Raw genomic sequence first — 14,063 nt, 5'->3', positions numbered from 1 at the left:
GCTTCGGGCATTTTTCAAAATGAAACAAAAGTGTACATTTCCTGCTACAATTACCATTTTACATTACAACGTTCCAGCTACAAATGTGTTTTCTAAACAGAAACAGTGGCCTGCAAATTCACTAACCTTGTCTCTGATCCAAGCCTCTGCATGGTCGACTTTTTGTAGAAATTCAAGAAAATCCCTACTCTCCTCAAGCATCTTTCCATGAGCAGCAACAGCCTGATTCAACATTTCCCACCTTTCTTGGAGCAAGTATATCTTTTGGCGGATGTCTTCCAATTGGGGAATATTGTGGTGTAATAGAGCTTCTCCTCTCTTTAAATAGTTAAGAGGGAATAATTAATAAGAAGAAGATTGCAATATTTCTGTGCTATTTCTAACACAACTCAGTTCTAAAAGATCGGAAGGCCAGTGACAAAGGTTAAACACATAGTGTACTTAAGTCTGGTTCCAGGGTATCTGATCCAGATTTGTATCCAGCAGAGGTAGAGGGATTGTCTGTGTCAGGCCTGGAAGCCATCTTTTACATTTGGGCCTTCAGGCCTGCCACATTTTCTACTGTGGGAAAATGGGAGGGGGGAATTATATGGAGTATGGGAGATATATAGTCAAAATAACATTCTTTCTCATAAAGTCAAGGCCATTTTGCTTGGCAGCTGCGATGACATGACTGGGAGGAATCTCCAGTTGGAATAGTGCCTGATTGGACATGTGGGTGCTGGGCAGGGACTTGAACTTTTACTTGGGTGGGGAAAACCTGGAAACTTTCAGATTCAGGTTTTCCCAGATGTGCCAGTATGACATCTCTAATAAAGTGGAACTTTGAGGAAACTCAAATCTCGGAGTCTTCTTTTGTTGGGGGTGTTACTTGGAACCCTGACAGACTGATTTGACATGTAAATTATTCAAGATATGAGAGAGAGGTAGAATGATTACATCTGTCTAATGTTGTCTACCTGGCAGAGGGCAGCCAAGATGATGTGAGACATCAATATAAGGCTATATACTCCTGGTTCTTACTGAGATTTTCTAACAATTGCAATACAGATTGATCTGACTGTTTAATGAAGCTAAGCTGGAAAACATTTGACCCATCATTTATCCTATTTTTGTATGTATTTTATCTATCCATGGCTTGACCTCATGCTACAGCAGAATCTCACAGGAACCAAATACCACAAAATGTAAGCTACCAATACTTGCCATTTTAACAGTGGCAATTATATCCTTATGAGCCAGAATCTCAGCTTCAAAGGCTTGATGCTTCTGAAGAAGCTTCATTTTGTCACATGACTTGCTGAAGTTTTGAAAAGAAGGAACCTTCATCTTCTGCATGCGTTCATCAATCCAACCCTCTGCCTGTCACCAAAAGAGCAACATGATTATCACTGCATGTAAGGCTAAGAGTAGTATATGCAAATCTAATAAGATCAGATTTGTTTTTCAGTTTAAAAGTGCTATTCAGCCCAATGTTTGACCTGAATTTCCAATTTGTAGCTTTGCTAAAGATGTGTGTCTCTTGCAAAAGTATTGAATCTGTAAGTCAGTTTGCCATTTGAAATATGTGATGTAATGTAACTCAAGGGTATCAAACTGGTGGCCTGTGGGCTGGATGTGTCACGCACAGATTACGCCCACCTCAGCTCCACGAAGGGGAAAAACATCGTGAAACATCCTGTGACAGTAACGTGATACTGCAAATTAGATACCCATGATATAACTGAACTAGCTTTGAAATAAAGCTGCACACAAAAGCTTTGCTCAGCCCCTTAACTCTCTACATGACAAGTGATCAGACTTAAATTAATGCAGTATAACTTAATGTTGTTAAGTTAATAGTTGCAACATTCCTTCAGGTTTTACTATAGTTGGCTCTCCTGAAGAACTGACTCAGGCCAAGAAATACTGATAAAATGAAGGCTATCAGCTAGTTGATAAAGAAATACCTTGGATTTCTTCCAACTGTAGAGGAATGAGATATAATAGTAACTCTCTAGTACTCATATGTCCTTTTCCAGCCCTTTGCTCTCCAGGTGAACTGGATTTTATTGCTGTAATTCATAGACCATATACCTAGCCACACTGGCTACAAATTTTGGTTTAGAGACTAATTTAAGTACAACTAGAAGGCACTAGGGAAAGCTGCTGTAGCATTTAAATGTTGCATTATATTGTTTATGTTTAAATATATATAAGAATACATGGAATGTGAAAACCATGTTCCAAAGCACAGAGCCTCAGAATTATAACAATAAAACAATGATAACAACCACGATTGCTCTTTTGAGCTTTCTTTTTTTAAAAGATGTGAGAAAAATAAAATAAAAAACTCAAAAAGTGGGAAAACACAAGAGGGTCAGAAGAGGGCCAGGGGACCACAGATGTCTTGGTGGGGTGGGCAAGGGCGGGGTAAGACTGAAAAAAGCAGTGTGGTAATGCTGCAGGCATGGTCCAAAAGGCTGGAGTTTGTGGCGTGATGTCACAATATCGCTTTTGTCGTTCTGATGCAAGCAGCAAGATCCTATGGATGTCACTGCAGATGACTGTGTCTCATCTTCAGAATGATCTCTTCTGGAAATGAGGTGTAGTGATTGCTTCCAGATGATACTTCAATTATTCTGCCTCAATTATTTCCTTAGCAGAAAATTTATTTTGATTACTATGTTGAAGCAGGCCCTCTTTTTATATCCACACACACACTACAACAATTAACCATTAAAGGCAGTCTTAATTTTCTCATTCAGCGACCATTCAAAGTCAGGACAACACTGAAAAAGAAGATTTATCATGGTTTCTCAAACTTGGGCTATCTCAGCATCCCATGGCCATCTGATTAACCATTTGCAACCTTCTCAGCCAGCTTCTAACAAGCAATGTCAATGGGTAAACAGCAGGAAATCACAGATTTAATCTTAATCACCAAGATCATTTTTTTTACTACCAGTTCTGTGGGAGTGGCTTGGTGGGCATGGCAGGGGAAGGATACTGCAAAATCTCAATTCCCACCCCAGTGTGGGGCCAGCCAGGGGTGGTATTTGCCGGTTCTCCGAACTACTCAAAATTTCTGCTACCAGTTCTCCAAAACCTGTCAGAACCTGCTGAATTTCACCCCTGGTCTGAAGGGAGAGTGAGACAGCAAGCTTCACTGTCTGCAAAGGGAATGAACGTTTCTATTTCCCAGACAATGCTTCATTAATACACAACTTATTCTCACCTCAGTTAGACTCTGGTAGAATAGAGCTAGCAGGAGTTCTACTTGCAATTTTTCTTGCCTACTTTGAGAAAGATCTCTGATACGTCTTCTTTTCTTTAACACCACACTCAGCCTCTGTTGAATCTTTGTTACTTCCAACTCACTACCTGGCTGCAATTTTTCCATTTGCTCCTGAAGAGAGTGTTCCTGAAAGACCAACACTTAAAATCACAACTACAGTTAACTGATAACAGGCTGTATACATAAAATATTTTTTTCTACTGGAAGTTCAAAACTGCCCATAACCCAACACCAGTAATAAAAAATACATAGATGTGCATTCGTGTGATATGAATGAGTAAAGCTTTCTGAGAACCTCTTCTTACCTTGTTGATATTATCTGAAATATTATTTGGGAAATTTTATTTAAGGGTAAATCGTTAAATTCACTGTATATTTTATTTTCTGTGATATTTAGTGCCAAATGAAGATATTCTTTCTCCCCAGGTAAAATTTCCCAGATACTTTCCCTGCAAAACTCCCATATTTCTTGAAAATCAGCACTTCAAAATGGTCTTATAAAGCAGCTTCTATAAAACAATGTTATAACTATTGTCTGAACTGCTTTTGCACAGTACTTTTTCCAGTCCTCCGACATGAGACATAAACATCAGGTTTTACCTGGCTATTTGCCCATGTCTTTCTTTATACATTATATATAAAGATTTTACCTTTTCTTCCTGAGAGGCTAGAATCTTCTCGAAAGCCTCCTGTTTCTTGATCTGCTGTATCACTTCATCCACACTGCTTCCAAAATCACAGCTTTTCAAATACATCTGTGAAAAATTGGAATCAGTTCTGGCAATATAGTTTTTTTAAAAAATACATGGAATTATCATGGGTCCAAATCTGTTGCTTTTTGGAATGAAACTCAAGAAACATCAGATGATCAAATGATTTTAAGAGATTTACAAGATGTGTTTCTTACACAGCTCTGGTTTCTTCTTAGTTCAGATATTTGGATTAATCAAGAGAAGAGGCATATAGTGTAGCCTGTTTGGAGGTTGGTGTTTTTTTTTTTTGTAAATATTATTTTCAAGAATTCCAAATAAAAACCCATGTTCAATGGATAACATAAAGACTTTTTAAAATTGATTAACTTTATATGCCACCCATCCTTGAAAGAATATAGCTTGAAAATTAGGCACAGGAATAAATTAGCTATATACATTCCAAACAGTATATACTCCCAACATGAGTCCTCTAAATTATCATTTATGTCCTAGTCACCTTGGGTGTAGATTTTTGCAATGAACACTTCACTGGGCTGCCCTGAAATTTATGTAGCTGGCCAAATGTAGAACAGAATAGAATAGAACAGAACAGAACAGAATAACAGAGCTGGAAGGAAGGTCTTCTAATCCAACCCCCTGCTTAGACAGGAAACCCTACACCACTTCAGACAAATGATTATCCAACATCTTCTTAAAAGCTTCCAGTGTTGGAGCATTCACAAATTCTGTAGGCAAGCTGTTCCACTGATTAATTGTTCTAACTGTCGGGAAATTTCTCCTCAGTTCTGAGTTGCTTCTCTACTTGATTAGTTTCCACCCATTGCTTCTTATCCTGCCCTCAGGTGCTTTGGCGAATAGCTTGACTCCCTCTTCTTATAAAGGGATATTAACGCTTCATGTGATCTTGATTCTATTCCTCTGTTAATGCAGCCTAGAACTCTGTTGGCTTTTTCGGCAGCTGCAGCACGCTGCTAGTGATGAGAGCACTAGGATATATCCATATAACATTGCTGCTTAGCAAGCTGCACTGTTGGCAATTAGCTTCTGATGATGTTCAAGATGCTGGTCACCACCTCTAAAGATCCTGGCTATTTGAGGACTGTTTATCTCCCATAGTTTCTGCCTGTCTTAACAGGTCCCTTTGATTAAACAATGTCATCCGATAGGATGCAGGAAGTAAGCCTCCTCTGTCATGCCCTCTGAACAGAATTCCACAAAGCCCCCAGTCTGACTATTTTTAAAAAGTATTTAAAAATCTGGCTTTTTTCCAGGCCTTGGGTTAGGATGAGTAGGAAGCCTCTTCTGGAACTGCGTATGTTACTTGAATGTTTTCTTCTAAGATGGACATTCTGTTTTTTATTATTTTGATTTCTATTTTTTTAAAATATTGTATGCTTGTGGACTCTGGCACCATTCCCAAACACCTATTGCTATACCCATTTTCCTCTTACACCCATAAATAAAATAGGTAAATAAACACATTTTGAAGTGGAACACAGATAAGAACAGAATGCCCCCTTGTACAAGTAAGTGTTTCACACTGCTACCTTCTCTTTAAAAATTACCATCTTTAATATATGAAAATTATAGTAACTGTTCCTTTATGTGAATCGTTTTATATTACATAGCAAGTGCTCATGAAGCAAATAGCTACAAAACATTTATAACAGGAAGTTGACTACTCTTAAGTAAAATGCACAATAAATATGAAGATGTGTGTCACAAGGGATTCCATCCAGAGGGCTATTTACATAACAGAACCTCCCCTGGTTTTCTCTCCACACCCATTCTAAACTGAATCTGCTCAGATTGTCATGGTCTCATCTGAGGATGATATCTGAGAAGACAAGTTCCAAAGAGATTTCTTCACATATTGAGTTACACCCTAATGCAGACTGGAGCCAGGACCTCTTGTCCAGAACTTTTTTCTAGATTCAACGGTGTGGCCATTCACCTACCCCTTTGAAGGGTATCAATGCAAGGGTGACTATTGGAAAGGGGAATTTTTTGTTTCAATCCCATCTCAAAATTTACATCTCAAACTGTAGCTGCCATTAATTATCCATGACAATTTGCAGATTCAGAGAGTACAATTGCACCACTATGTAAATACCGCAGCGCATTTGAGCAGCTCACTAATGAAAGCAATACTCAGAGTGGCGTTTCATATTTAACATTACGGCTCCTGAGGTCATTGCTTCAAGTGTGTGTCAGCTTATCACAGGCTGAAGAATGGTATGCCCGATGTCCTGTCGCAATAATACACAAGGTTTTATCATAATTTTAAAAAAAGGAATAGAATAGAATCTTTGTACTGATAGGAAATCAGGATTCTGCATTCTAACTAAACAATATTTATTTTTGAAATATTCTCCACAAAGTGTGACACATGAACCAATATCAGGATTTATCATATTATTTATATAACAATGAAATACAGATCATGATTAAGGTTACATTTTACTGTTTATCTTTTTCAATTAAATTGTATCAAGAAACAATAACATTTAAGAGAAATCAAGAGATCTTTTAAACGACAATCTTAAAGTGAGCAAAAATGCATATATAGAATAATAACAACTAGAAATGTATTTTTCAAATCAGACTGAATTCTCTGTTGAAACATTATTTAAGAAATGGCAACTTTTCTTCTTTCATAGAAATTGTTTAATCTTCCACCAACCTGCTGTCAAAATGTTTTTCTTATAGAAGACCTTCATTTTTGTATACTGCATAATATACAAGTGGATTTTTAAAATTTGTTCCTCATTTTCCTTCAGCTAAAACTAATGTTAAAAATTGGAGGGCTCTAATACCTTATCCCAAAACCAGATACATTTCCAAATCTATTTTTTCCTGGTGTAAACTAACAAACTAATAAGGCATTTCTAGAAAAAAAGATTTAATATATTTTTGATTTGAAAATATATATGTATGTGTATCTATGCACACAGTCTCTCTCTCTCAATATATTCATAGTTCTTACTACTAATGACTGTTTACTGAGAATATATTCATACCTACATACAAACACACACCACTGGGAAATTCAACAAATGTGAACAGCATTTGCTGTGTGTGTGTATATGCATGCGTGTGTATGTGCGTGCAAGTGCACGCACACGCACACACGCACACACACACACACACAGAGAGAGAGAGAGAGAGAGAGAGAGAGAGAGAGAGAGAGAGAGAGAGAGAGAGAAATCTATTTCACTAAAGCCTAATATTTAGAGCCACTGAAGGCATAACTTTTACTCCATGTGAAAGCTTGAAACAGCATAAATTAAGCAACAAATAGTAAACAGACTTCCAGGTCAACAAGAAACAAACCCACCTTTACAGTCTTACAGTTTCTAATCATCCTACTTTAAGAAAACAAAAGTACTCTTGGAGCTTTACCATTCCTAGAAATATTTGCAACAAATTAACCTAAAAATTGATAATACTGTCAGTTACAACTAATCCCAGAACAAATTACAGTTGAGGGTACATTTCTCTAAAATGGAATGGAAATCTTCACCACCTTTCTCCCAGTTCCAAAGGAAGCAATTTTTACCGAGATAGATGGACACCATGTATTCTCACCATGTCCATAAGATGATGCCTGCGTATTTGTTAAGAAGGCAGTTTGACTTGCATTCGTTGCAGCATTTGGATCCTGAAGATGCTTTTGTGAAGGTTGGTATTCAGGACAATAAACAGGATTTATGGACAATAAGATGCTGGAGCTTTTGCAATCTGACTGTATAGTAGAACCACCCATATCTGAACATGAAGCTTTGATCAAGACTGAAGGAGCTGGCTGTTTTCTGAACTCTCTTACTACTTTAATAGGAAAGGATGTCCAAGGGGTGGCAAGTATTAAAGATATCTTGAAAATCTTGTGATGAGCAGGAATTATTCCAATACTAGAAGTCTTCCGAAATTCTTTGCTAGCTGAGTGATGGTTCTGAAAGATGAGCATATCAGGATCTAATGTTGAATGTGTAACTTTTCTTTTGCCAAGAAGGGCATCTGCTTTAGCTAATGTAGATGGTGTTAACCATATTTCTTTGAAGACTGTCTGTGGAGGAAGAATGGGACACTTAGTGGGGTTGGTGACATGAAGTTGTTTCACCTGGTGATCTGCAGAGTTTCCAGAAGGGATAACTTGATGACTCTTCTGGGTTCCTCTTGTAAGTCCAGGAGATGTAGCTGAGATCTTTTTCAGATGAGGTAATAGAACACTGGAATAAGCAGTTCTAATTGGTTTGATAGCAACACTGCAAGTTGAAATATAGAGTTTTACTGAAGCATGGAGATTTGGAAACTGAGAATTGCACCGATGATAGTTCTGCTCTGTCGACTTGGAGCTGCGCGGTGCAAGAATTTGATTCAGATTTTTATTCTGAGATGATGAAGCGTCTGGAATGGCACACAGAGAAACATCTAGACGTGATGTCCAGCATGGTAGAGCTCTTGAAGCAGCCGAATGGAAAGCTGCTGCAGAAGATTGACAAGCATCCCAGTCATTTCCTTTCCAATCACTTGCACCACTGCAGGAGACAAGCAATGATTGAGCATCAATGCTGTTGTGTCCTTTGCATTGAGTATCTCTCAAAAGTGTGGGACAGGCAGACTTGACGGTGGAGGAATTAATACAGCTGTTATCTTTCTCTAAACCATTCCTCTTTTTCGAATGTGCCAACACTATATCTAGCCTTGAGCTGTGAACCTTTGAAGACAGGCAGGGAGAAGGCAAGATGTCACTTATTGATAAGGTCTCTGCAGTTGATGATTGAGCTGGAAAATACCAGGCTGATACACTTTCTGCTGGTGGCATCCTTTGGAAAGAAGCATCATAAACAGCAGCTCTGGAGATTGGTGATGGAACCACTATGGCAGAAGACAACATAACTTCCACTGTGGAAATATAGATGGGTGTGCCTGAAGTCTTGTTAGGAAGATATTTGCATGACATCCTGCAGTTTTTAATCCTAAAGTTTGAAAAGCTAAAGCAATCTCTGCTTCTGAGCTGTTGCTTAAAACAAACGTTTCATCCTTTTTAGCTTGGCAGTAGAGATTTCCATTCTTCCTCTGGTGTGAATAAGTGAACTGTAAAGAAGTATTTCTATAATGAAGGCATCTGTATTTGATTAAGAACGAGACGTAGTAGAATTGGCATGACTGCTCAATCAGTCTGCAAAATAATAGGAGCATGCAGCAAACTGAAAAAAACGATCAGAATGATGAGGCAAAAGCCAGAAATGTAATCCAAGACCTAATTAACAGTTCTTAGATTTTTAAAAAAAGTTATTAACTCACCAGTGCTTCTATAGCCTTGAAAGACAAGATTAAGTTCCACTGGTGCTAAAAGCTAAAGAACTGCACTCTATCCCTCTCTCAATCTGCACAAGGAATAGCAGCTTCTCTGTTTAACAAGTCTTAGAAAAATTTCCTACAACTCTTCCAAGTAACGGCATACCCAGAGTCAGTAATAAAAAGACAGATATATACTTGCTTAATTTCCTCCATATGTGCTGCTATTTACTTTAGGACAGAGAAATCCCAGACTAAACCTTGCTGAAATCTTCTGAAGCCTTAAGTAATTTGGATGTAACCTAAGCTGCTGGCATAAAATCAAGGCCAGACACACTGGCACAGGGAATGAATGGGAAAGCACTCTACTTCGGAACATGACCCCATGCTTTTTTCTTTCTTCCTACGCCACTGCTGGGATAGCCTTTATATAAATTTAGAGATACAGTTCAGTTAAATCAAGATCCATTGCGTTAAATGACAAATATTCACACACAGTTAACACCACCCATACACTCCCTTTTCCAAATGCAGATGAAAAGTTAATGGCGCATTGTCCTCTCAGTTCTAAATGCTTGCTTTCTGCTAGTATCATGCAACTTAAGAAGGGTTAACCTGGTTGCGATAAAGCCACTTGAAAGCTCCATCTGAAACTTTGGTATTATGGGACAGGAAAATGTAAGAATTTAGATGGAGGACTTTTGGTCTCCTTTCCAAACAAAATAACAAAAAAAACACCTATTAAATAAGAATTTGTCCTCTTCATATATAGAATGAGCTTCCACTATAAACCAGGTGGAAATGAGTTCAAGATTTTCTGACCTGTATCATGGATTCAAGAAAAACTTTCTACACCATAATCATACAAGCAGAAACTGCTATTTTAACCAGGGATTAATGGAGCTGACACTGTCAGCAGTTTACAGTTTCTTCACTTCTGGGACACATAGCAGCTACCAGGGCAGTAATTTTTAATTGAACCATGTTATGTAGAATAGGAATAATCTCTTCCTTCTCGTCTGCTACAATAGCTAACCCTTGATGCTTTCCTTTGCAGCTGCTAACTTAAGCAAATATTTAATGCCATTACATCAACCAAACTTAGTATCAGATTGTAATGCCTGAGGCTGTGCTATTTTCCAAAGCACCAGAAGGCAAGACAAGAAGCAATGGATGAAAACTAATCAAGGAAAAAAAACAACAACAACCTAGAACTAAAAAGAAATTTCCTGACAGTGAGTACAACAAACCAATGGAATGGCTTGCTTTGAAAAGTTGTGGGTGCTCCATCTCCAGTGAAAGAGACTGGACAACCATTTAACTGAAATGGTACAGGGTCTCCTGCTTGAGCAGGAGGTTGGACTAGAAGACCTCCGAGGTTCCTTCCTACTTTGTCATTCTATTGTTTTGTTATTCTGAGATAGTTTTTTTTCAGAATCAAAGGATTAATTTCACATCATATACTGTATCCTTGTACAGGTGTATTATTGATCACGCTACTAAGAAGTCAGAAACCAAATCTCCTTTTAGGATGATAAGGGTGATCGAAAGCAAATGTTTTCTTACTAATATGATACGTTTTCTATACATGTAAGATATGTGTAAAATAGAAGGAATAGGCGGAGCATAGGACAAAAAGAAGATGTTAAGAATTTAATAGATTAAAATGCACCTTATAATGCATCAAAACACCAATAAAGCATGTGCTAGCACTACCTCTTGGGAGTTTGAGATGTTGTCCAGGTATTCACAGTCTCGGTAAAATATCTGCAAAAGATGGGTATTCTCCAGCCATTCCTTCTTTTGTGCCCATACCAGGTACACTGTGTGTTTTGCTTCTATCAGAGTTTCTAATACACTTTGGATCTGAAAAGAAGAAGCCAACTGCTATAAAACGTCAGTAATAATCCCCGAAGGGGCAGTGGTTGATATGTAATTTATATTGCTGTAACAGAAATATGCTACGGCTCAATTTCCAATTATAATTACAGCAATTGTCTGTTTATACATAAGGGAGCAGGTGGGTGTGTTTTAATAAAACTCATTTTTCCTTTGAAAAGTACCATATCTTGCTTGGTTTTTATCTCATGAAATCTCTGGATTAAAAAACTTATTCATAACAGGCTAATTTTGTGGAAATATTGGTGGTCTGAGCTCTGTGCAAAGTTACAAAATTGTATCATGTGTATATATACTTCTCCTATTGCCGTTTTCTTTTCCAGTGCAAGTTCTTGTCCCAGCTGTGATGCCCGCTCATAAATCTCATCTCGAGACTCAATCTCTGACAATAGCTGCTGATGCTGATTAATCTTCAGACCACTGGTAGATACATCACGAATGGTCTCCTCAGCTGTCATTTCTCTTCCCATCTCAGATGCCCAGGAAGAATAGTCCCGTACCTTAAAATTGAGGACAGGAAATTTAAGATGTGGGGTAAGATTTATATCCTTAAATGATCATATACAGTAGGTAACAGATGACACTTCCTGTGGGTCAGTTCACACATAGCACTAAAATGTGGTTGGTTACACATTGTGTTTTGCCTCAAACAAACAAAAAATGGACAAGGTTATCTATTTATCAAGTATAGAATATATTGTATGTCCTTGGGCATCAAGGCTCAGCTATGTGGATTTATTGCAGCAAAACTGTAAAGCAATTACAAAGAAATCCACGTAACTGCTGTGCATACATCAAATGCAAGTTCTATTTATAACAATTCATGTTCAAATTTCAAATTTCCTGTGTCTCTTTCTTCTTCTTGCTTTGCATAAAGCTCTGGAGGTAAATCTCTCTTGGGCAGGAAGTATCATTTCTATTTGACTCTGGTTCTGTGATATTAAATGTAATATCAAGCTGTTTTCTTTTCATAATGACATAATGACTTTTTATGATAAGTGAATCCAGTCAATGTCAGCGTTCTCAATAATTGGTATTGGATCTACGTGCTGTGAGAGAGGGATTTTTCTCAGCTCCATTTTAATATGACAGATACATAATAATTAATAATAAAGTATGGATCTAATGCAGACACATAGCCCTTCTCCTAAAATGTAATAATGCAATATTATTCTAATTCAAATGGAGCAGAAGAACAATATTGTAGTAGAATATGAACAGAAGTACAAGAGTTTACAGGATTATAAAACCAGTATGAACCAAAATTATAACATAATACTATTACAAAATAATGTTAAACCCTAAATATTAAAAATGTATTATTTTCCATTTTGTAGAATACTATCTTACTGGTTTGGATGCTGATGGCACTTGCATAGTACTTTGAAATGGTTTTGTTTGGCCTCCAATCTTGACTTTTGACCTTGCTAGCTTCAAGCTACATACCTGCAGTATCTCAAATGCACACCGATAAGCATCTTCCAGTTTTTCACAGAGTAACTAAATTGCTTAAGCCAGTGTACTACAATAGAGTACTTGAATTGTTGAGCTAATGGCTGACTCAAAACTCTGCTGAGCTTTGAAATTCTTGGGGGAAATCCCTCTATTTTACATGATTGTACTGAAGGTAATGCATGACTCTGAACTCCAGAAGGAAAAGGTATGATCCTAATGTCACAAATAGGAAATAAAGGTAGTGTAATTGACTTGGGGAAAAACCCAGAAGGAACAGGATTAGGTGGAGCTATTTCCTTATTTAAATGTTCAGAAAAGTCCTTCTATATGCTGGGGATCTGTGTCTACCAAAGGACTAGAAAGATTCAGAGACAATAATTCCCCAGTTTGACCTTCTCTTTGATGGTTAATTGTGTGTCATTCATTATTATGCTTGCCTTACTAGATTGCAATTGTGGGAAGGGATTCAAATGAGAGAAGAAGAAAAAATCATGTGGTCAGTGTTGACAATAGATGTTTGGGGTCTACTGCTGAGCTCCAAGACAACAACAGGATCCATTGCTATGGAATTCCATGAAATAAAAATCCTGATGGATCCTCACTAACATTTTGAACCTTTCTGAGCATAGCTCAGCTTATTTTTCTCCAGTGAGCCCAGTGGAAAATACAAATGGTGCCAGATTTGCTTGCCTGGGTGTGTTTGTATAACTTCTAATCGAAGTGCCTTCTGGTTGGTTGAGAACCATAGCCAACAAAGGCCACTTTGATTATACTTTCCATCACAATGATACCTGGTGACGCAGTGCTTAGAATGCAATATTGTAGGCTAACTCTGACCAGATCCTGGAGTTTGATCCTGACAGGCTCAAGGTTGACTCAGACTTCCAGCCTTTCCATGGTAAAATGAGGACCCAGATTGTTGGGGGCAATATATTGATAATGTAAACTGCCCAGAGAGTGCTGTAAAGCACTATTAAGCAGTATATAAGTCTAAATGCTATTGCTATAATAAAAACACTCTTCTTATAGATTTCATGGCCTTTAGCAGAAAGAGTGGTGACGAAAATAGAAGCCCCCCCCCAGATTTAAGTTGGTTTAGGAAAATAGGGGAGGAGTGAAAAAACAAGTAATGTTATGAGAAGAAACCATATAGGAAGACTATATGAGTAAACAAAAGTGAGACAAATAAAGGAAAGAATTGAGAAAAGCCAAGTTGAATGCTACAAGTTCAGGAAAATCTCAGACAATACAATAAACAGAACAGCCTGGATTTCAAATATTTTGAATAACTACCCTAGAAATTTATTAGATAAAAGAACTTTACAAAGATTGCTTTTGACACAGATTCTTTTATGTTTTTCAGTGTACGTATGCTGGCAATATTATATTAATAGATCCATATAAAAGATGGATGTCAA

At 37.5% G+C, this 14,063-nt stretch overlaps 1 protein-coding gene across 1 annotated transcript in view; it reads right to left on the bottom strand.

Annotated features, from left to right (window-relative positions):
• SPTBN5 (spectrin beta, non-erythrocytic 5) overlaps nt 1-14,063 on the bottom strand; it is a 100,076-nt gene that overhangs the window by 34,310 nt on the left and 51,703 nt on the right. Inside the window, exons 34-39 of the mRNA XM_087704455.1 lie at nt 11,487-11,690; nt 11,008-11,157; nt 3,928-4,032; nt 3,218-3,403; nt 1,207-1,362; nt 127-318 (exon numbers count right to left, since the gene is read on the bottom strand). Of these exons, the coding sequence (XP_087560581.1) occupies nt 127-318; nt 1,207-1,362; nt 3,218-3,403; nt 3,928-4,032; nt 11,008-11,157; nt 11,487-11,690 (993 nt within the window). The remainder of the gene's footprint in view (nt 1-126; nt 319-1,206; nt 1,363-3,217; nt 3,404-3,927; nt 4,033-11,007; nt 11,158-11,486; nt 11,691-14,063) is intronic.

This window comes from Thamnophis sirtalis, unplaced genomic scaffold, assembly GCF_051295495.1.
Source record: "Thamnophis sirtalis isolate CommonGarterSnake01/CBP01778 unplaced genomic scaffold, rThaSir2_p1.2 scaffold_1, whole genome shotgun sequence".
Taxonomy (NCBI): domain Eukaryota; kingdom Metazoa; phylum Chordata; class Lepidosauria; order Squamata; family Natricidae; genus Thamnophis; species Thamnophis sirtalis.
This window is presented reverse-complemented; position numbering and strand designations above follow the sequence as displayed.